Below are 21654 nucleotides of genomic sequence, written 5' to 3' on the forward strand. Positions count from 1 at the left end.
AAAATCCCTTAGAACGTTTGAAACCCACAAAATTGTCCCCTATAGAGGATGACATCAGACAAGCCTTTCCAAGCACAGCCGCACAAAGAGGTACCTGGTCCCGGTGCTCATAGAGAAGCAAATGGACATAGTGAGAATCTAGCTCCTTCTATGTGCTCTCCCTTCTAAACATTGTGTAGACAGCAAGCGCAAAACAACTGGCATTTAAATAAGGAAGGAGGAGGTAGAAAAAAAGATGCAGCCACTACCTATGTTGCCACAGCAGCTGCTGGCTGCTACCTTTCCTTAGAGATTAAGCTGTCACCCCCCTTTTCTGCTCCTGGGGGAAGCACCTTGCTCACAGCTCAGAAGGCATGGCCTCCTCTTGCTGTTGCACAGCTTAAAGCCTACAGCCGCTGACCAGCAACAACATCTCCTTTCCTCCAGCCAACATTCACCTTCCCTTTACCCAGTTCCAGTGCTGTCTGGTGGCAGCACAGAGAGAACATCGCTGCTCTTAAACCTTGTGGGCTAAAAAAAATGAAAAAAAAATTGTCAGCATGTCATACCAGCAAAGCCCCTACTGGAGGAACAACTAATACTAGCAAAAGCACTTTTTGCCACTGCAGCCTACACCAGTCTTCTGAACAAAACAAGCTTTCTTGGCTCGAGCACAATTTTGCTGGCGTAACTGCAGTTTACACAAAGGCTTTGTAATCCCACCGTAGGCCTGCCCTATAGTCATTTGTTAAGTCAATGAGATTTTTGCTCCTAAGTGCTAAGGCTGTTTTAAATAAGAGTCTTATGTTGCTTAATTCCAAGTATTGCACCCAGTTGCTGGCTGATCATTAAAGTTGGTCACTGTGACAAAGGAAAGCCACGTAGGGGAAAAGAAAGTGAACTTCACATGGAAAAATAAAGTGCAAACTGACATCGGCACGAAGGGCAGGTGGTTAGCTGGGTTTCCCTTCCCCACAGCACAGCTCTCCATGTTCTCCAAGTCTCAAATGAAGTCCTGTTAGGCGCAGGAGAAGACGGCTGTCTGTCTGAATGGACTGCGACACTTGGTTGTTGTTACCAACAAAGCATCTAGCAATGACTGCAAGCGGAAGCCAAGAAAGCACATTCCCACTGAAAGTTATATCCAGAAGCCTCTACATTATCAAAGTTCCCATTGATAAGCCAGAAGAGGAAAAAAGTTCCCCCCTGAACACCTCATATAAAGAAATGTGTAAGCATGGGGTGCTGAAGGAGGAAAGGAATTAAGTAAGAGCCAGCACCACAGATTAATTGGTATGTGCAACGAACATGTGCAATAAACAAAATCAGCACTAGTAAATCACTATCATTTCACAGTCATCAGATGTAGTGTTTACAGGCATCACAGGGGATGATTTCTCAAAAAGGAGTTTCCAAAATACAGCTGGAGGGGAAAGGGAAGCTTTAGTAACCAGGATTTTCCTGTAAAGGAAGGCCTGAGGTGAAAACATGAAGATGCTTGTGAGAAGAGCAGGTAATTAGGTATGGCACAACGTGCAGAGCAGAAAGAAGAGTAGACAAAGTAATAATAAAGTAAGCCAGTATGGATCAAGCTGATCTGCATTTAGAGCCACCCTTAAAGCATACAGCTCAGAGGGACTCCAAGAATGAGATGACACAGAGCAATAGCTGCTGCTGCACTATTTTGGAAGTACTTGAGAACAAAGATATCACGGCCAAGGAAAGAATAAAAAGGGCTATATGAGCAACCTGGCAAAGCAAACAGAAAACAAACAAACAAACAAAAACCCCAGCAAAACAGACACCCAAAAGTCTTGAAAGTCTGTATACAAATAACTTACAAGACTGAGTCATTTTGGTCCTTTGTCCTTGCACATCAACTTTCTGTCTCATCCAAACTACTATTTCAAATTACAGCATCTTTAGAGCAAGCCTCAGTTGCATCATGTTAAATTATAAGGCTCTGCATGCATTCACACTTGAAGCAGGTTGGGCATGGTTTTTGGAGGGTGTTAGTTTTTCTGTTGAAGACAGATTTAAGATGCGTTACAGTATGACAGTCTAATTACAAACTGCAATTTCAATTTTATTTACTTCTGTTGCATCTTGTGATGGTTTAACATTTCCTGGAGAAACAATTACAGGACAATACTAAGAAATACAATTTACTGACTCTGATCTGCATAAGTATGCAGAAGTCGTTCCATCAAATACCACATTTCATTTTTGACCTAGCAGTGCTCACTTTACACTATAAATACCAGACAGAAGTGTCTTTACATGTTTTATACGGATACAGTTTATTATTCATATAGTGATGGACTAGCCAAAAGTTATATTCTAAATAAATAAATCACACAGCAGTCCGAATAGCTATCACATTTGACACAGTAGTGTCTGGAGACAAACCCAGACTGGGATTTTATTCTTCTAGATACTCTGTGGGTACAAAGTTGCAACAATTGCCTGACCAAAAGGATCATATTCTAAAATAGAGGCCCAAAGGGGTTGGAAAAGATCTAATACGCAGGCAGAGGGAACTGTGAGGTACCAGCCTATGCTGTGGCAGTTACTCTGGCCTTGATCATAGCCCCCATGATGAGAAATCCCGCCTAAGAAGGCAGCGCTGGCTAGCCTTCAGAAATCTTCAAGCCAAGATATGGAGAAGGAAGAGGAACAATGAATGATGGAAATGATCTCACCTGCCTTTTGTCTTCCTCTGTACAGTTCAAAGTACCGGCTGTGATAGATTTAGCATCTGTCATTGTCCAGAAGAGGGAATAACATTTATAGCCACTTCACTCATTGCTTTAAAAAGGCCGGTTTCTCCACAACTGCAACACGCCCCAGGAGAGTCCTGTGGGTTTATCCACTGATGGGTTTCCTCAGTTCTTTGAGCTACCAGGAAGTGTGAATTAGGTGCAGTGGATATACTTGACAGCAAAACTAAGGCAAGGTGCTTAGTCCTTGCCAATACTTACAGCCAAAAAGCTTATCAGTATGTTAGCAAATCTACCTAAAGCAATGATACGACTCTTTGTCATGAGTAACGGAAGCAGAAACTGGCCCACAGCGAGCAATTTGAAGATGGTATCTATTATATAGCCAATTTTAAGGCAATTTTTTTCTCCTGTATTAGAAGTCCTCTGAGCCTGGTTTCCTAAGGAAAAGAAGATTATGAAATTGAACTATGCTGGATGAGTGTCCCACGAATAACTCCTGAGTCCATTTGTCACTGTTAGCCTGATTAGACAGATATGCACCCTTTCAAAGTCATTAACTTCCTGAAAGTTTTCAGAAGATATGCATTTAGGTAGCAAATGTAGCCCTTAGCAATGCCTTCACTGGGAGATATGACTCCAGCATCATCCCCAACCGCTATTAGACATCAGAACCCGCACAGCAAGGAGACTGTATGAACAGTACCGCCATGAGAGAAGCTCTAATTGGTGCTCGTATAAATCAGACATCAGGTAATACAATCATCTCTCTCTCACATTTCGTATCAGCCCTAAATAGTTCTGCTCACAGAAATGCCATTTTTTGAAGTCTGTAATTCCCATATCAAATGACTCTCCTTTCTTTAAAAGCAATGCTCCTTAAAAATACATCCTCAGAGAGCCCTCACAAAGTCAGAGGCAGAGATAACATGTCAATCAGACCAAGCAGTTGCTGGAGGAGATAAGTAACAAAAAAAAAAAAATCAAAGACTCCGAGGCAGTTAGAGAAAATGACATTCTGGGGTAGACTTCCCATGCTTTAATTACACAGAAGCAAAGTCTGTGTTGCTGTTTAATCAAGTTTTTGTTTGTCACAGATTATCCACCTGTTCTACATGTGAAAATACACAGCCTGTCTTATTTCTAATCAAACTGTCTTCCCAGAGCACCACCCAACTGGTGCACGTGACGGCCTTCCCTGCGGAACAGCACACAGCAGCTCTAGCTGAAGAGCTCAGCTCCATGGGATGAGTGGCAGCCGCTGCCCATCAGAGGGGAACGTGCACAAATAATGATGATGAGATGGTGGGCCTGCTCTTAAAATGGCTTACTGCTCTACTGGTAATTTTTTTTCCACCAACTTAAGACTGCAGCCAAGTATAACTGCAAAATGATTGCTGTCCTCAGTCACTAACAATCTGTAGAGTTTCTGGCTGTTTTAGCCATCACTCTCATTCAGCTGACTGATGGAGGATGCAGATGAAGGACAAGGAACCTGATGCAGCAAAATCAGCTGCTTCTCTTACAAAATCCCCCAGCTTTGGGAACAGGCTCAGCTAACAGCTCTCCTCAAAACTAATAATGTCAGATGGCTTCCCAATGAGGTACAAAGAAATGAAGAGACACCCCTCCGCCTCCACCCTCTGGTCGAATTTGGCCGGGATCACTCACAGATCATCCAACGCCCCATGGTGCATTTTCAGATCAAGCTGTTCCTTTCCCAGCTGCCCTGCACGCTCAGCCTTCCAGATATTAGAAACATTTGCGTAGTTCTTACAAGACATACCTGTGCCACTGAAGTTGAAGTGTAAGGATAGAAAACTATGCCAGTAATGAGGGATTTCTCATTTTCATTACTTCCTCTCCTTCTTTCCAATTACAACCAAGTTAATAGAGATTGTCTGCTGGCAATATTGCTAGCACACCAGGCCAGCAGTACTTCCCAAACCGTGGTCCACGAACCATCAACAGCATCAAAGCCAAAGGAAGAGACCCACAGCTGGTCCCTGGAATCAGATTAAAGAAGGTCTTGGTTTTTTCCACCGAGATCCTAGTGCATCCACCAGTGCTACCTGCCACTTCCTTGGCTCCGTGTTCCCGCACATCTCAGATTTGCGCGTTGTGTCTCAGAAGCCAAGAGGCACCGTCCTCAGAGCCCTTGCAGTTGGGAATTTTATATGGACCAAATGGCAAATCAAAGCCAAGCGCTTTGCTTCATCTCTCTAGGCAGGAAGGTGGAAACCAGAGCTCCAGCTGCTCATCCCAGCCGGCAGACAGCAACTCCCAAGTTTTCAAACTACAAGAGAATATTCCCCTAGCTCTCTGGGAGCCAACCCACTGGATCAGTCTTCACATACCGTTCTGAAGATTCTGACTTCCTTACAGTGCATACAACTTGAGGATGTTTTAACAATAGAAAGGAGACACAAACATAGAAATGATTAATGGCAAGTTTGCTAACAGCAACCTGCTTGGTCCCCTTCTTTTTTGTTGCTGTCTCCTCTCTAACTAGTCTACTAACAACGACATTTTGCAAATTTTGTTCTTTACTGGACTTCTCTATTGGTTAAAGTGTTACCTGAAGAGTCAGATATAGGTATTCAGTTCTTTGATGGGCAAATTGCTAATGACCTAGCTAGTTTTCTCTAGCACAGGAAAAAAGAATCTTAAGGAAAGCAAGAGCCACTGGAAACACAAGTACGGTTCTGTGCATTCCCTCTTTTGAGTCTTGGAGGTTTGGGAGTTAGAAGTCAAAGAAAGTAGGAATGCTGGCATAAGCCAAGCGGGATTAAGGAGATGATGCTTTTCTTTCTATAGCACTCTCTCAGCCTTTAGGATATATCCTACTTTTTTTTTAATGAAAAAAGAGAAGGCAAGCAGAGCCTTGGATTACAAGCACAGAAAGAAAATAGTTCATTTTACTGACTGTCATAAAGAAACCCTGGATGTTTGGAGGACAGAATGGGGAAAACAAATGTTCTTCCTTGGGTATTTCACAGTGTAATACAAATATTTCATTATGAAATAAAAATATTCTGCTTTGCGGTCATCTGGGGTGATCTTCAGTCTCAAAGGTTCAGCAATTCAACAAAAGAAAATCGAAGTCCATAAAAATGAATGAAGCCAGGCAAGTATTATGTATCAGGTGACAAAAGTTATTTCGGGAGCTTACAAACCAGTGCAGTGATACAATGACGACTCCTCTGCATCTGGCAATATTCCAGGGAACAGCCTCTGAATGGCAATTCCCATTAGAGCAGGAGCGCCGCTGTCTAATAACGTTTTGCCTGAGTTTCAGTATCTTAATACCCCTGAGCAGCTGCAAATGCACCAAGAGCAATTTGTGCAGGACCCTTCATGGAGAAAAGAGCTATTCTAGACTATCAGATTTTTTCTTTACATTAATAGCTGCAGGTCGGCTGGACTAATTAATTGATTCAGCACCAACAGTGACAAGGCACCTCAACCTCTCACATTCATGAAGGAGCTTTGCGTTCCCTTCAAACCATCAGAAAGGGGAGGAGAAATTTGTTGTTTTCACAGTTATATGACAGCTTTTAAAAAATTTACAGCATGAGCACCGCACCTAATCCAATAAAGCTTGCCAGGAACATTTAAAATCAAGGTCTCTTGAGATTTTGTTTCCTATAAGTTCACCAGACTTTTTGGAAAAGGGTCTTTTCCTCAGAAATGCAGCACCGATCCCACTGGAGTTGCACAGAGCTGAGGACTATTTTTCTGCCACACTTGGGAAAGACAGCTGAAGGTACTGGGAAACAGGCTGTAGAGATGCACAAAATGGACTGGAGTTAATGAATAGGCAGAGGAAGAAGGAAACGAAAATATGATTTCTGAAAGAAATCAAAGCATTTGCTCAAACCAGAATAAAAAGCAGGAACAACCTATAACAGGCATTTAATTCATTTAATGAAATGACTACTCTCTATACAGGGGAACAACTGCAGGTTTTATTTGGAGTTCAAAACACGAAAAAAACAATTCCTCTTCCTACTTACTATCGTTGGTCACTAACCAACTGCCTAGAGAAGGGTGAAGGGGAAAGGTGGAGACAGCAAAACTTCCATGAGCACATATGCAAAGAGAAATACGGTCTTCTTGCAGAGGTGCCTCTCCTTTAATTTCACAAAGTAAAACATGACAGATAACTGACAACAACTTGAAAAGCGAAACAGTTACATCATCAGCCTGCAATCATTCCAAGATCTTTGATCACTAGAAATGGAAATATTTTTGGGGGGTTTAGTAAAGATAGGTCAGCTTAAGCCAGTACTTTTAAAAATCATCTCTTTTTAGTTACTTTCTTCACTGTGAGAAGGTGAAGAGCTTGCATCTATTATAACTACATGCTGTGCAAACCTCATTTGGACATGATCATCATAAATCACTCCTGCTGTGCAGGTAGCATGTGAAAGGGAAACAAAACAGAAATTGTGCTGCAGTATTTGACACCACCCACTCCCTTGCTCGTATGCTGTGGTTCACAAGGACCCAGTTGGCATGTAGTTTTTCTCTCGTTTTGGGACCCCTGTGTGTTCTCTCCCTCCAAGCATTTGAGAATAGCTTTAATGGTTTCAGGGGAAAGACAAAAACCTCTCTCAAAGGATTAAGGCTTTCCTAGTGGAAAGTATGCCAAAGATTATCATGTGTCATCTTGTCTTTGTAAACACACAGGCATTACTTGCAGCAGTACCTTGTCTTATCATGTGCATATGTTTCAGTGGAAGATGAATATTGTAAAAGGAATCAGAATGCAGCCAGTATCCTTCGTGGCAATACCATGCATAGTCCTGAAAAGAGCTATTAATTCCAGCATCCTATTGCATTTCTCCAGCACACACTTCAACTAGCTGTCCGGGCTACAACCTCAATCAGGGACAGCCAGTAAAGACATGAGCCTTAAAAGAGCAAGAAAGGTAGTGTTTGTTTTTTTCAGAAAGGTCTGAAGTAAGCTGCAATAAATATTAGACAATATTTAGGCATGCAGAAGTAACCGAAGTCAGAGTTGAAAGACAGACTGCAGTCTTACAAGCACTCTTTCTACCAGTTTATTTAGGGTGTAAAGAGAGCACCCCCCTCGTGTTTCATAGCTCTGGTTAGTACCATGCCGGTTCAGGGGATGTGCACTAGTTTATCACATCAGGACTCCTTGGTATGACTCAGGTCAGCACAATCTGTCTGCACTTTGTGTTTCCCGATGCACCAGTGCACCAGCACTGCAGCATGCCTGGTTTTAAATAGCTGTACAGCAGTGCACACTAGAGAACGGCTCTTTCCATCTCACTCACAGCCCTCCGCGTACCTCTGATAATTCATGAGAGCACAGACAACCCGTAATATGGGCACGGTAACATCCAATTGCAACCATGTACCCCCTCCTTAAGTGCCAGGACAGAAGTGGTGTCACTTCACAATACCCCTTATTTCCCTCAGCATGTTAACAAACCGCTCCAGAAGAACGTGGCATTTAAAGGCACCTCCTGAGGACCTGGCAATAGACCCTCCCCCACACAAATTTGGACGGGAGACTTTAAACTGGAAATTACTCCTCCCAACCCCTAGTAATCATGCTACTCCCTTTTTTTACAGGACAAACAGCACTTGTAACCCCCACAGAGCTTCTTTAGTCTCTGTGCTCCATTTCATGGCAGTGAAATGCCCCACCACCCTGCTGTTGACAGCCACCTCATTTATTACAAAGGTGATGGGGAGATGCGGTTCCATACATCCCATCACGGCATCCTGCTGACACACGCCTGCCTCGCAGTGATTTGATAAGCTCTCACCACAGCATAGCAGCCCCAGAAGTGAGGAGGGCTCCGGTCTCCCTCCACCCTTCGGAGCCATGTCTTCAGGAGGCAACAGCAATGCCAGGACCCATCACTGACTGGGACAGAGAACAATCACTTGAAGACTCCTGATACAGGCTTTTACATCGTGACGTACCAAGCGTGCCATACACGATACTGCAATGGATGTGAGCATGTGCTCGACTTTAAAGTCATGAATGCCCTCAGTGATTTCTCTAAGACTACGCATGACTTTAGAGGCAAGCACACGGGAGAACAGAAGATGAGGGAAACCAAAGGAACTGGAACAAAGTGATGAAGGCATTCATGCAACTGGCCTCTATAAACACGCTCTTTTGCTTTGTGCGTTTTGAAACACGGCTGAAGGCCGGGAAAGGAGACGGTGAAGGAAGCCCTCAGCAGGCTGTCCCCACACGTGACCGAGGCCACGGAACAGGGCGCCTAGGCACCACTTTGTTCAACTTCCAAGTTTAAACTTCTAAGTTCAAAAGCAGCAACAAGTTCATCTTCCACCTCAGCAAACAGACATGAATGCAACCGCCTCGCAGTTTCAAACATGTACTCACCCAGAAGAGAAGGTTGAAGACAAACATTAGGTACTTGATACACTGCAGGCAGTTATGAGCCATGCTGCACCTCTTCAGTTCTAGGAGAAAAATAAATGAGAGATCCAGGTAAAAGACAACGTACTTGTTTCCCTTCGGGGACGTGTACTTAGCCTTGGTGGCCTTAGGGCCTGGGTTGGTGTGGAATCCGAAAAAAGAGTTGCTGGCAGCCCCAAACTGGCCACCATACATGCTGCTGTAGCGACGGAAGGCGCCATTTGGGAAACTGTAATCCTTGCTGTCCAGGGAAGGGCTCCGGTGGTAGGTCGACTCATCGGTGCTAGACCTGCGCATGGTGGCCCCGCGCGCCCCGGCGCAGCCGCTGCTCCGGCAATCGGCGGGTGTCGACGGTGCGGGCGAAAGGTTTGCGGTTGGCTTTCCTCCTCCTCGCTCCGAATCTCCTATCGCTTTGCACCAGCTGTTCTTTTGTCTGCCATCCTGTCAAGGAGTTACACGTGCTGCACGGCGGCGAAGTTGGCGAACTGAAGGCTGCGTAGCCGGGAGTTGGGGCGCAGCGTGCTTCCACCGGAGAGAGCCTTCTGTGCGGGCACCCGGCCCCGCCGGCGGCGCAGCCGCCCCTCCCGGCCCACCCCGCTCCCGGCGAAGGGAAGGAGGAGAGCGCGGTCCGCTGCCCCCCGCCGAGCGCGTTCCACAGAGCGGCAGCGTGACCTGGCCCGGACGGCACAAGCCATGAAACCCCCCCGCCCCGCACGCACCCGGCGGGCGCCGCCGCACCAGCCCCGCGGCCGAGGGCAGCGCTTACCGCCGCGCCGCGCAGCCCCCGCCGCCCGGCCCTGCCCGGCGCATCGCCGCGCACCGGCTGCCCCCGCCGCTCCGCCGGCCCCTCCCGCACCCCCCGCCCTGCCCCCGCCGCCGCCACTCCTCCGAGCGCCGCGCCAATGGCGTTCCCCGCCCGCCGCCCCCCCGCCCCCGCCGCCCCCGCATTCCGACCCCCCACCCCGGCCCGGGAGGCGGCGGCAGGACCCCCCCCCCCCCCCCCACCGCCGCCGGGGGCCGGCCCGGGGCCCCCTCCCCGCTCCGAAACTCGTGCGGCGCGGCGGGGGGCGCGGGCTGCCGGCGGCACGGGCGGGAGGAACCGGTGTCAGGATTCCTTACGTAGGGAACCGGTGTCAGAATTCCTCACGTAGGGAACCGGTGTCAGGATTCCTCACGTAGGGAACCGGTGTCAGGATTCCTCACGCGTACGTGGTGGGATGCCCGGGGTCAGCACCGACCGCCTCGCCCGCTCCGCCGCGGCTCCATCCCCGGGTTTGCCTGACGCGCTCGGTCCCGCGGAATCACCGCTCAGCAAAACGTACGGCCCAGCTCGCCCGCTGCTCCCCGGCCCGGCTCCCCCCCTCCCCCCCCAGCCCGGCTGTCCGCCCCCCCCGGCCCGGCCGCCCCCCCAGGTATCGCCCCGCTGGCCCCGGGCTCCCCGCGGCGGGGGGCGCTTCCCGACGGCGGGGCCACCCCCACGGGCAGCAGAGTAGCAAATCCGCCCCGCGCAAGTTTTCCCGCAAGGAAAAGCCGCCCGAGGCCGCGCTACCCGCGGCGGGACCCTCGGGAGAGCCCAGGCGCCTTCACCGCCTTCGCGCTCCGCTTCCCGGGCCAGTCACTCACTTTCCTCCATAGGCGCCGCGTCCCACCCGCGGGATGGGGGCTCCTTCCCTCATCCCTCCGGCGCAGGATGCTGGCTGCAAGCTCCTGCAGCTAGGCGAGGAGCCGGCTGGCTAGGATTTTTTAAAAGGTTTGCCCCAGCAGAGAATTAATCAAGATGAAAATGGGTTTCTTGCACGAAGCATCTTGCCAGTCAGGGCACAAATCAAGAGACACAGGTGCCAATTAATTAACGAACAAATTAGCAAAAGTAAAATGGGCTGGGTTTGCACATAGCCTGAGCAGCTCACCCTTGCAAACCGCCCTCTAATTCTGTTAATTTACAACTGCAAAGCTAGAGTCTAATTATTTCCCTTCATTTCCTCTGCAAACTATAAATACACTGGGCATACCTGGTGCAAGCTTTAGAGAGGAAGAACTTGAGCACAAAACACAAGGCTAATAACTCCTGCGCCATCTGTTTCAACAACTTTGGGTGACTTAACAACTCTTCCACTTTTTAATTTCCCTACCCCTAAGAACAGAGCTACTTCCTAGCCACAATGCAGCTCGCTCTTCCGTTTGCCCTCCTTCCCTTTCCTGCGCGGTACAGACTGTCCCCAGGAAGGAGTCCTCCTTTCCTAGGACACCCAGACGGTCCCAGGCAAGCAGATCTGTTCTTGCTCTGAGTTTCCAATACACCGTTTATTTTTCCTGTGGCACCAAACAGTTCTGCCTCCAATCTTCCTGCTTGTCTGTATGGCAACTAGACCAGTTTGGCAATGGAAACGCCGAAGTGGTTCAATTATTTTCTATGTCTCCTGTCAGTACGCAGAAATTCCTCTGCACGAAGCTCCATATTAAATGGTAAAAAGAAAAACTGGGTACAGCTCTGTACACAGATTACGTTGAAATATTGTCAAGTCGGATAATCGTTATTTAACAAGGGTGCCCACTGTACTACAAGCAGTTACAGAGGCCAATTTGGCATATTTACTGTAAACTAGACATCTGAAGGCTCAGAATCAGCTCACTTACTGCTATCTGGGTAAGAAAGGGGGTAGAAATCACTTGATTTCACCTTTCCTGAAGGGAAGAAATCATCAGTCCCCAAAAGAATTCAGTCCTTGATACTGGTGGAATAAATTATAAAACCAAGATTTGAGGTAGCAGGGAGAGTTTCTAAATGCTGCTTTTAAATACCAAATACTAAACATCGACACTCAGTAGGCATATTTCAGATTGATCGCAGAAAAACGCGTGAGGAAGGTGGCGATCCCACAGGACCCTTACAATAAAGGGTACTTTCACCCCAGCCTCCTCTCACCAGCATCCCTCAGCACCGCTCATTGACACCACATTTCAAAGGCACTTCAGTGTAAAATTCAGCTCTCAAGTCATCACTGTTCTTCCTTCTCACACCAACATCAACAGCTAATTAGAAACAGAGTCATTTGGGATACAGATATTATACAGCTCCAGAATCATTCTTTCATTAAATCTTCCATGCTAGGAAACCCAGTCAGAGTGGCTCGCCTAAATGGGGAATCCTTGAGATAAGCAACACTGCCCCGGCAGGTGAACCGTGGCTGGGATGGTGTGCTTGTATGATGGAGTGAGCACGGGAACCGGTGAAAAGCAATAAAAGGCAAAGAGCTGATGTACTCTGCTTTCGCCCATCCCTGGTGGAAAGTGGATGATGAAAGGGGCAGGGACATGCTGGGACCCATATCAACATTTAAGCCATTATAATAAAGTAATACCTACGTGAACCAAGAACAAACCTCGGAAGCCCTGTGTCGCTGGGCCGTTACTGCCACGAGGATGACTCAAGGGGCAGATGAATTACAGCTTTCACAAAACTTTTTGTTAACGACTGAGCCTAAAATCACAGCCTGAACCTAGCGACCTCTGTTCACCTCAGCTTTCCATCTACTTTTTCTCTCCCCAACTGCATATTCCTATCCTGTGGCCAATTCATATCGATTCCCCTATGCAAGAAAGCAAGCACCGTGCCGGCTCGCCAGCAGAGGTTCAATTTGTATTGATTCTGGTGGCACGGTACCATTTACGTTGTAACAACTCTGTCCCTGCCGCTCTGAGCAAGGGCTGGTAACCGTGCAGTGTCCCCAGCCAACACGCCAGCCCTGGAAGGGGGGAGGCAGCGCTAACGATGTCAGATGAGCTCCAGGCTATGAACCGTAACCACTTTGGGCATCAGCAGTGCATCAGCTGCGTTACCCATCACACCCTTTCTCAGAACAACCTCATCCATGGCTTCAGCTGTCACCTGCAGACGTGCACCTACTTGTTCAGCCCGCACTTCCCACCTGCCACCTTGCCCTGTGCTTGCAGCCACCGCAGGCCCCGCACCACGCTCCGACCACCTTCGCCCCACCTGCTCCCGATCCCTGCCCTTGCTGCCGTGGCTGCTGCTCCAGCTGCCTGCCCACCCCACGCCGCCTTGCGGGGCGGGCGGCCACTACCCATGGGCAGGCTGGGCACAGCACCGCTCCTCCTTTGAAGGTGTCGCAGGTGCCCGGGCCGAGCAGGATGAGGCCCGCAGTGTGCTGCCTATGGCACAGGCAGCAGCGAGCCCCCAGTGCGGCCGAGGCCGGGCAGTGCTGCTGAGCCCTGCTCCCCAGGGCACCACCGCCGCTGCCCAGGCTGGAGCGAGCCTTGTGCACATGCTCTGAGCTCAAGCAATGGTTAGAGCGTCAAAATGTCCTCTGAGGATCCCGAAAGAACCTGCCTGTGCCCATGGTCTGGGTGAGAGCTGATTCCAGGGCCTCTCCAGCCCCCTGATCGCCCTTGGCTCCTCTTCTGGGGCACTGTGCTTTTCCAGACCCAGCTGCTCCTTTCCCTGTTCCATGTCCAGGGCTTCCCCTCCTCACTCCTTGCTGCGTGTGACGCCTCTGGACCTGAAGGAACCATCAGCTGAAACCAACGGGTATTTCGATACCGCTTTAGATCAAGCCTTCCTTTTATCCATTTTGAATGCTGCTTTCTCTTCTTGCTCCATGATTTAACTCTCATGATCACAAAACATCAGCCCCTTCAGGTCACACAAAATGTAGCCACTAACTCACCTCCTCATTAATTTAGTCTCATTAGTCCTTTAATAGTGACATTGCCTTTCCTTCTACTAATGCCTCTCATCACTGTGTTGAAAACTACATACCTGCTGCATCCTCCTAAAAAAATAACCCACTTTGCATTAACCTCACTAGCCTGTTAGTGAGCATCTCATAAAAAAAGTTAAGAAGTGTTCCATGAAACGAAATAAATTTTTAAAAAATCCTGCTAGAAGCTATTACTGAACTATGCTATATAAGTACAGGGTATGATTGTGACAACTGCTCCTGTTTTGCAGCAGGGGGGTGTGCAAAGGCACACACATGAGACATGATAGTCTTTGCCAGTAGCTTCAGTGAACAAAATGTCTAAGATCAAGTATTACTATAAGAGTGGGAGCTTTTTGTATGTTATTAACTTTGCTCCACACCACAGCATTACAATCAGCTAAGGGCGATAAACTGATAAATAAACTCCAAATGTTTATTTTTTTATTTTCACATACACAGAGATCACCACGTAAGAGCATTAATTGAAACTGTTTGGCACTGCCTGTCCCCTTCTTCAGCAACGTCGCTAGCAAGCAATCCCTTCCCTCCCCTCAGTGCACTCTTTGCAGCTACCGTTTAGTTATGCTGGATTCAGTGATGCAGGCTCTGTAAGAAACATACCTGGTCCAAAGACTAAGAGAAACATTACCTCTTCTGCCTGGAGGGTAAACCAACCTTCAGGGCCAGGCTGGCTGTTTTGGCTAGTAGAAAAACACCCTTGTGATGGAGTCTTTGATTTGTTTGGTTTTGTATATTCATTTTGCATGAATATGAATGACTAAAAGCACAAGGCAAAAGAGAGTGACAAGATTTTTAACATGACAACCTCGTGCATAGGTCTGCAGCCTCTGCTCAGTCCCGCCTGGTACAACAGTATCTTCACCAGTGACACGGACAGTGGGACCGAGCGTGCCCCCAGCAAGTCTGCAGGTGACACCAAGCTGAGTGGCGCAGTGACGACCCTGAGGGAAGGGATGCCGTTCAGAGGGACCTGGACAAGCCCCAGCAGTGGGCCCACCTGCACCTCCTGAGGCTCAGCCAGGCCAAGTGCCAGGTCCTGCACCGGGGTCGGGGCAGCCCCCAGTATCGATACTGGGTGAAGGATGGAGAGCAGCCCTGCGGAGAGGGACTTGGGGGTGCTGGTGGGTGGAAACTGGGCGTGAGCCAGCAACGTGCGCTCGCAGCCCAGAAAGCCACCCGTGTCCTGGGCAGCGTCACCAGCAGCGTGGGCAGCAGGGCGAGGGGGGGATGCTGCCCCTCTGCTCCGCTCTGCTGAGACCCCCCTGCAGCGCTGCGTGCAGCTCTGGACTCCCCCCAGCATAAGAAAGACACGGAACTGCTGGAGCGAGTCCATAGGAGGCCATGAAGATGGTCAGAGGGCTGGAGCCCCGCTCTGTGAGGGCAGCTGGGAGAGCTGGGGCTGGTCAGCCTGGAGCAGAGAAGGCTCCGGGGAGACCTGACAGCCGCCTTCCAGCACCTAAAGGGGCCGACAGGAAAGCTGGAGAGGGGCTTTTTACAAGGGCAGGTAGTGACGGGACAAGGGGTAATGGTTTTAAACTAGAAGAGGGCAGACTGAGACTAGATATAAGAAATTTTTTATGATGAGGGTGATGAAACACTGGCAGAGGTTGCCCAGAGAGGTTGTAGGTGCCCCATTCCTGGAAACATCCAAGACCAGGCTGGATGGGGCTCTGAGCAACCTGACGTGATTGAAGATGTCCGTGCTCAACGCAGTGCAGATGGACTAGTGACCTTTAAAGGTCCCTTCCAACCCAACCCATGCTACGATTCTACGAACATGACTGGGGGACCTAGGCACTGAGCCAGTGCTGTACGATTGCCTCTCTGCATCTCCATCCACAGGCTAAGCAATGGGGAATATGATGGCAGTGTCCCTGCATGTCAGTCCCCTTTCTAACAGCCCATACAGAGCAAAGAAGCAGCAACCCTAGATCCTGCTCTCTCCTAAAAATCCTCATGGTGCAAAGAGTCTGTGCTGTCTCGTGTTGCCAAAGGCTTTAAGAGACACGTGAGTGGGTCAAACTTGGAGCCATAAAGCCAGTTCCTGAACCAAAAGGCAGACACATCAATGCAGCCCCCGGAGAAACATGTAAATCAACCACCCAGCAGGTCCTCCAGCTCAAGGGGTATTACCACGTAAGCTGAGGATCTCTCAAGACCCTTTCTTTTATTGTAGAAAGAAAAACATATTTTTTAGCAACTCAAGCAGAAGAGAGTATGTTTCACTGAAACCTCAAACTTATTGCATACGTAAGAAGATCCCACACCTTCCCTTTTATTTCCAGGGTTCTTGCTTGTCTATTAGCAATTTCAATAACTGAAAAAGGCTGTTTGCTGGCAGGCGCTTGATCCCCGGATTGCATGAGCAAGAGGAGAAAGTCAAATGTTCTAGAGATTTCCTCAGGTAATACAAAGATCTTTTGATATTCACAATTGTACCCACAACTCCTTTAAAGATTTACTGATGCCTCCAACAAAACTTTGAAAAAAATATCCCAGTCAGAAGCAATTTCACTTATATAGCAGACTTCAGGGTTTGTGGGGTTTTTTTTCATTGTCTCTGGGTTTTTTTCTTTATAAATAAGGAAATTTGCATGAAAAAAAAAAGGTCTTCAATACTTAATAGCTCATCTCCTTCTGCTCACATGCCACCTGAAGTCATGATCTTTGGTTTATGGCATAATTAGTTGCTATGGAAATAACATAATCATAGACACAGAGAAAATATTTTGGGTATGATTTGCAATGTTCTTTATTTAAGCCTGTGCACAAGTTACTTTTGCAGACACCTCACTGCTTTGTACGTGCTCTCATCTGCATAACTGTCTTTGTCACCTCTGCTTCTGCATTCTGACACGCTGGTATTGATCTGCGCACTGCTCACACCGATGGCATTTCATTCACCCATATTTGAGCACCTACATGGTCACACAGTGACAACAGCACACATGCACGCAGAAGAGCTGGTGCCTAGTCAGACTAAAAAAAAAAAAAAAAAAATCTCTTTAAAAAATGACTTGGGATTGGGCCCTAAAACCCTGTGCACCACAGACCTCCCTTGCCATTTGTGCCCTCTGGGCTTTTGTCATCCTGTTCTTCGCTAACGATTTCTTTTGTCCAATAATAAAAATTTTAAGTAGGGAGATTCCCTGCTCCTCCAGCAAATTCTGCATATTAAAGTCCTGGACAGAGAGGAATATTGCTGCAGATGAAAGACAAGCAGTGCCAGTCACTGATCTCCTGGAGAAGCAGAAGCCCTGTTCCTCTGCCAATGCCCTCAGTAATAAAGAATGAAAGAAAAGAAATAAAAAATCCATCTGACACCCCATACAAGATGAGCTGTGGCCCAAAGAAAATTTTTGTCAAGACCTATCTTTGCAGTGTCAGCAGGTTTTAGCAGCACGAATGCAATTTATGTGCTAGTTTTCTTAAAATCAGGTTACTTTCTCTAACCTGATAGATCAGCTGATGTTCAAAGAAACAGCACGTGAAACACGTGGTACTCAGGATCTTCCTGTCAAATATACAGCAGACACAAAAACCTTTAAACTACACAGTTCTGGTGCTTTGTGGAAGTAGGTGTTTTAAAGCAGAAGCAAACAAAACAAAAAAAAATTACTTTGAAAAACGCAGATTCATTAATGTTGCTTAACTAATGTCTGTCTTTTAACACCTTCATGGATTTTTTCCTTGAAGATTCAAAATGGATTCTTTTCTTGTCTCGCATCCTTAAAAACGGGGCTAGGGTTCTGCAAGCACATGAGCATGAAGCAAGGTTCACGTAACCACATTTCAGCTCCATTTTCAAAGCAATGAAGGCCCTGCCGCGTTCACTGCCCGCACAGGGATCCCAGCGCTCAGCACTTCTGAGAATCAGGTCTCGGAAAGCCCATTTCAGCCAAGTACTCACCCCCAGTTTGCACTGTGTAGACATAGCCATGTACTCAAAGAGGAAGCACACATTTAAATGCTTTTGCGAGCGGGACTGTACATAAGCATGAGAAACGCAGCGTTTGCAAGGCCGCAGCCCCAGCCGGACGCATCCGCAGCTGTGGCGGTGGAAGGAGTCACCATCCGCGGTGGAAGGAGTCACCATCCGCGGTGGAAGGAGTCACCATCCGCGGTGGAAGGAGTCACCATCCACGGTGGAAGGAGTCACCACTGGCGGTGGAAGGAGTCACCACTGGCGGTGGAAGGAGTCACCATCCGCGGTGGAAGGAGTCACCATCCGCGGTGGAAGGAGTCACCATCCGCGGTGGAAGGAGTCACCATCCGCGGTGGAAGGAGTCACCACTGGCGGTGGAAGGAGTCACCACCCGCGGTGGAAGGAGTCACCACTGGCGGTGGAAGGAGTCACCATCCGCGGTGGAAGGAGTCACCATCCGCGGTGGAAGGAGTCACCATCCGCGGTGGAAGGAGTCACCATCCGCGGTGGAAGGAGTCACCACCGGCGGTGGAAGGAGTCACCACCCGCGGTGGAAGGAGTCACCAGCCGCGGTGGAAGGAGTCACCATCCGCGGTGGAAGGAGTCACCACCGGCGGTGGAAGGAGTCACCAGCCGCGCGCATCTCTGGGGCTCCTGCTGGGCAGATCCACCAGCAGAGCTGGCCAGGAGGTGCCTCCAGCCACACCAAGTCCACTTAGTTCGGGTGGTTTCAAACAGGGTGAGGAGCAAATCTACTAGCAGCTCAGCCGAGAGACGTGAGCCAGCACCCCGACAGCCTGGGGCAGGCTGGGGGGGGGGTCAGCACTGCCGCTGCATCGCTGGCTCCGCGCCCCTCTCTTCAGAGCCGCGAGACCCCCATGTGCTCCCAGCTCCCTTAGGCTCCTTCCAAAATCCTAGCTTAAAGATAAATAGACTTCTTTTTCTAAAAAAGGACTGAAAAAAAAAAAACCCAACAGACATCCTTTTCACCTTGAAAGGTAACAACTTCTTGGAATAAGCAAATGGACATTATTTTTTACAGCATGGAAGTTCTGCCACACCAACTCAATGTATTTCTTAACAATGCAAGCTGTGCTGGAAAGAGCTTAAAAATAAAACTGAAGTATTAAAGAGTCTGCAGCAAATTAGAAGAGCATTTGAAAGGGAACAATAAACAAAAAACTAGGTGATGATTAAATATTGATATTAAAATACAGTGGATTTGTACAAAGAAAATTTAACTGGCCATATCTGTTTTCATATATTACGTGTTCAGCTATTATTCCTTTTCTTGCTGTTGTAAGGAATGACAGGACTTACATCATCCCACATAGTAAAAGTAAACAACAGTGGATCTCATACCCCTGACATCTCTGAAACCATCGAAGCAAAAACATTCAAGCAAAAAGAGAGAAGTTTCTGCTATTAAAAAAAAAATAAAAATATCTGGGTATGAGCACAAGCTTTTGACTTTCTGCTTTGCCACTCTAAGCATTCATAACAGTCAACAGTCAAAAATAATTCCAGAAATAACGTCAGGAGTGCTACCAGCAGACATACTTTCAAATATATTTTTTTTAACAGATAACACATACAGGTAAACAACTTAAAACAACAGCCTTGGATTTACACTCCTAAAAGACATATCAGTGACTATAATAGCGATAATGCTTGAAATGAAAATGCTTTTTGGGAAGAAAAATTATAACCTGCGCTGGAAACCATATATCTCTATTTACTTGTACAGATCACCACAATCTGGCTTTTTTTACATTTCCCTGTGAAAAGCTGTAAACGAGCTCATTTCCCTACGGGAGGGTCCATCCACACAGAGGGAAGAGGCACCTGCATTTTAAGGCAGCACAGGTACAATAGGATACCCTTTGTGCAAAACATACCTAAACTCAGTTACCCAAGATAATACAGAGGCTCTAATTCAGCAAATTCCAGTTTAAAAATACAGGAGAAACTCATCCCTATCTATTAAGGCCCTTAATGCTATTTAACTTTAATCATGGGACTTTGTTTGGGCAGAAATAGGGACATAACTTAGAACTGTAATGAAAAAGAATGAAAGATAATCAGTGCCTGAATTTAGATTCTCCCCTAGAAAAGGTACTTCCAAAGTATCTGTTTAGTCTTTAAAGTCATCACCCGTTTTGCACACTGCCTGAGATTCTGGATTTAATCAAAACCAAATCTGTACCTAAATTCCACTGGAGTGTTTGTGCTCAGTGTTTCCTACTGGTTTGCACTAGGCTTTCAGATATTCCTACTCTGAGAAACACTGGGCACAGAACATTTGCAAAATTTAATCCTGCTAAATCTAAGCCCTAGCATACATTAAACAGCTAAAAATGCAAGGTCAACCTCTTCTGTGGTCTGACCTCCAAGCAGTTTGTTTACTGTATGATATTTATGGGGAGTTTTATTTATGGGCAGATTTATACACTAAAAAAAGATTTCTGCATCCAATCACTGAGAAGCCAACTGAAAAGTGATTAGGAGTATTTCCACAAAAAAAAAAAAAAAAGATATCTATTCCATGGTGATTTTCAGAACTGGCAGGGAATGCAGAAAGAAGAACCAGCCTTTCCCCCCCCTCTTTCTGTATTCTGCGTTTCTGCCTTTAGACAGGATTTCTTATTTGATGGGGAAAAGGAACCTCCTTAGAAACATCTTTGCTTTACACATATTTCCAGGTATCTGAAGACCACATTAAGTTTCTGCATAGCTCTGGTATTGCTAATGATATTTCTCTCAAATAATGCATAATTATGAGCCTATAAAACTTTAATTAAGATGCTTTATAGCCTTTTATAAGTGTTACCCAATCCTATGCTGTAGGGTAAACTGTACTTTCAATTTCTATCTGTTATGTTTACACTGTGCAAAGAGATTCATCGCAGTAAAAGCTAGTTATTATTTCTTAGAAGACTACACAAATTCCTTGGTCAAAGTCTGTCTGGATAAAACAAATAATCATTTTAGTGTGCTTCCATTTTGCTTGGAAATGGAAAAGCTAAAACAAACTGTACCACAACTCTACCAATTCCTATAGGGGTCACACACTGCCAAGCCAAAACTGTACCTCTGGTGCTCTCCGCACGCCAAGAACGAAGATGCTGAATGTATGTGCAAGAGCAGAAAGTGCAAATACCCGGAAGATAATGATACTCACTGCCTGGCTCAAACAGCATACTGTGTTTGGAGCGTGATCCAAAACACTGAAATCATTGCAAGGTGCTCTTCCAACCTCAGCACCTCAAAAGCCTGGCTGCTCTCGGTCCAGGCAAACCTTGGAGCAAGCTTCTGCCCTCGGTGATGCCTGGATATTGCAGTGAGCGGGACTGCCATAAATTTGTCATACTTGGATGAGATGGCATGAAATTCTTTTATGCAAAACACAGAAGCAGGAGGGTTGAATCCAGGATTCCCTTCACCACTGTGGAAAGGGATTTCTTTATCGATCTGTTTAAGACAGGATAGGAATGATAAGTGTGACAGGACAGATGTAACGGAGCATTAAAGCTCCAAGAACTGGGAGGGGAGAAGGGCTGGCACCCCCTCCAGCGCCTGTGAGGGCTGCTGCTGGCCTGCCAGCGCTGTGGGTCACACAAGTGGTCCCAAAGGCACCCTGGATGTCTGTCCCTTCAGCCAGGTGTCAGACCCTGTCCTACAGTGAGATGTGCAGCGCTTTTCCTGCCTCACAAAATAACTACGGGAAGAATTTCTACAGACACGTACCCCTTACAGACAATTTTTTACAACCGCAACCCAAAAGAAACCAACAAACTTCAGCTTATAAACAAGCAACTGAAACCAGAAACCCACGAGCTCTAGCAGGGTGAAGCT

The 21654-nt window shown here is 47.3% G+C and overlaps 1 protein-coding gene across 6 annotated transcripts in view; it reads right to left on the bottom strand.

The window, feature by feature from the left end:
* Positions 1 to 21654, bottom strand: part of TSPAN4 (tetraspanin 4) — a 442443-nt gene that overhangs the window by 200394 nt on the left and 220395 nt on the right. For 4 of the 6 annotated variants that reach the window (XM_040608032.1, XM_040608035.1, XM_040608034.1 and 1 more), the window contains one exon: positions 9094 to 9173. In XM_040608032.1, the coding sequence (XP_040463966.1) occupies positions 9094 to 9156 (63 nt within the window). In that variant the 5' untranslated portion in view covers positions 9157 to 9173. Of the gene's footprint in view, positions 1 to 9093; positions 9829 to 9895; positions 9918 to 21654 lie in introns of those variants that run through there. The other 2 variants (XM_040608036.1, XM_040608031.1) reach the window with 2 other exon arrangements.

This window comes from Falco naumanni, chromosome 10 (genome assembly GCF_017639655.2).
Source record: "Falco naumanni isolate bFalNau1 chromosome 10, bFalNau1.pat, whole genome shotgun sequence".
In the NCBI taxonomy this organism is placed as follows: Eukaryota; Metazoa; Chordata; class Aves; order Falconiformes; family Falconidae; genus Falco; species Falco naumanni.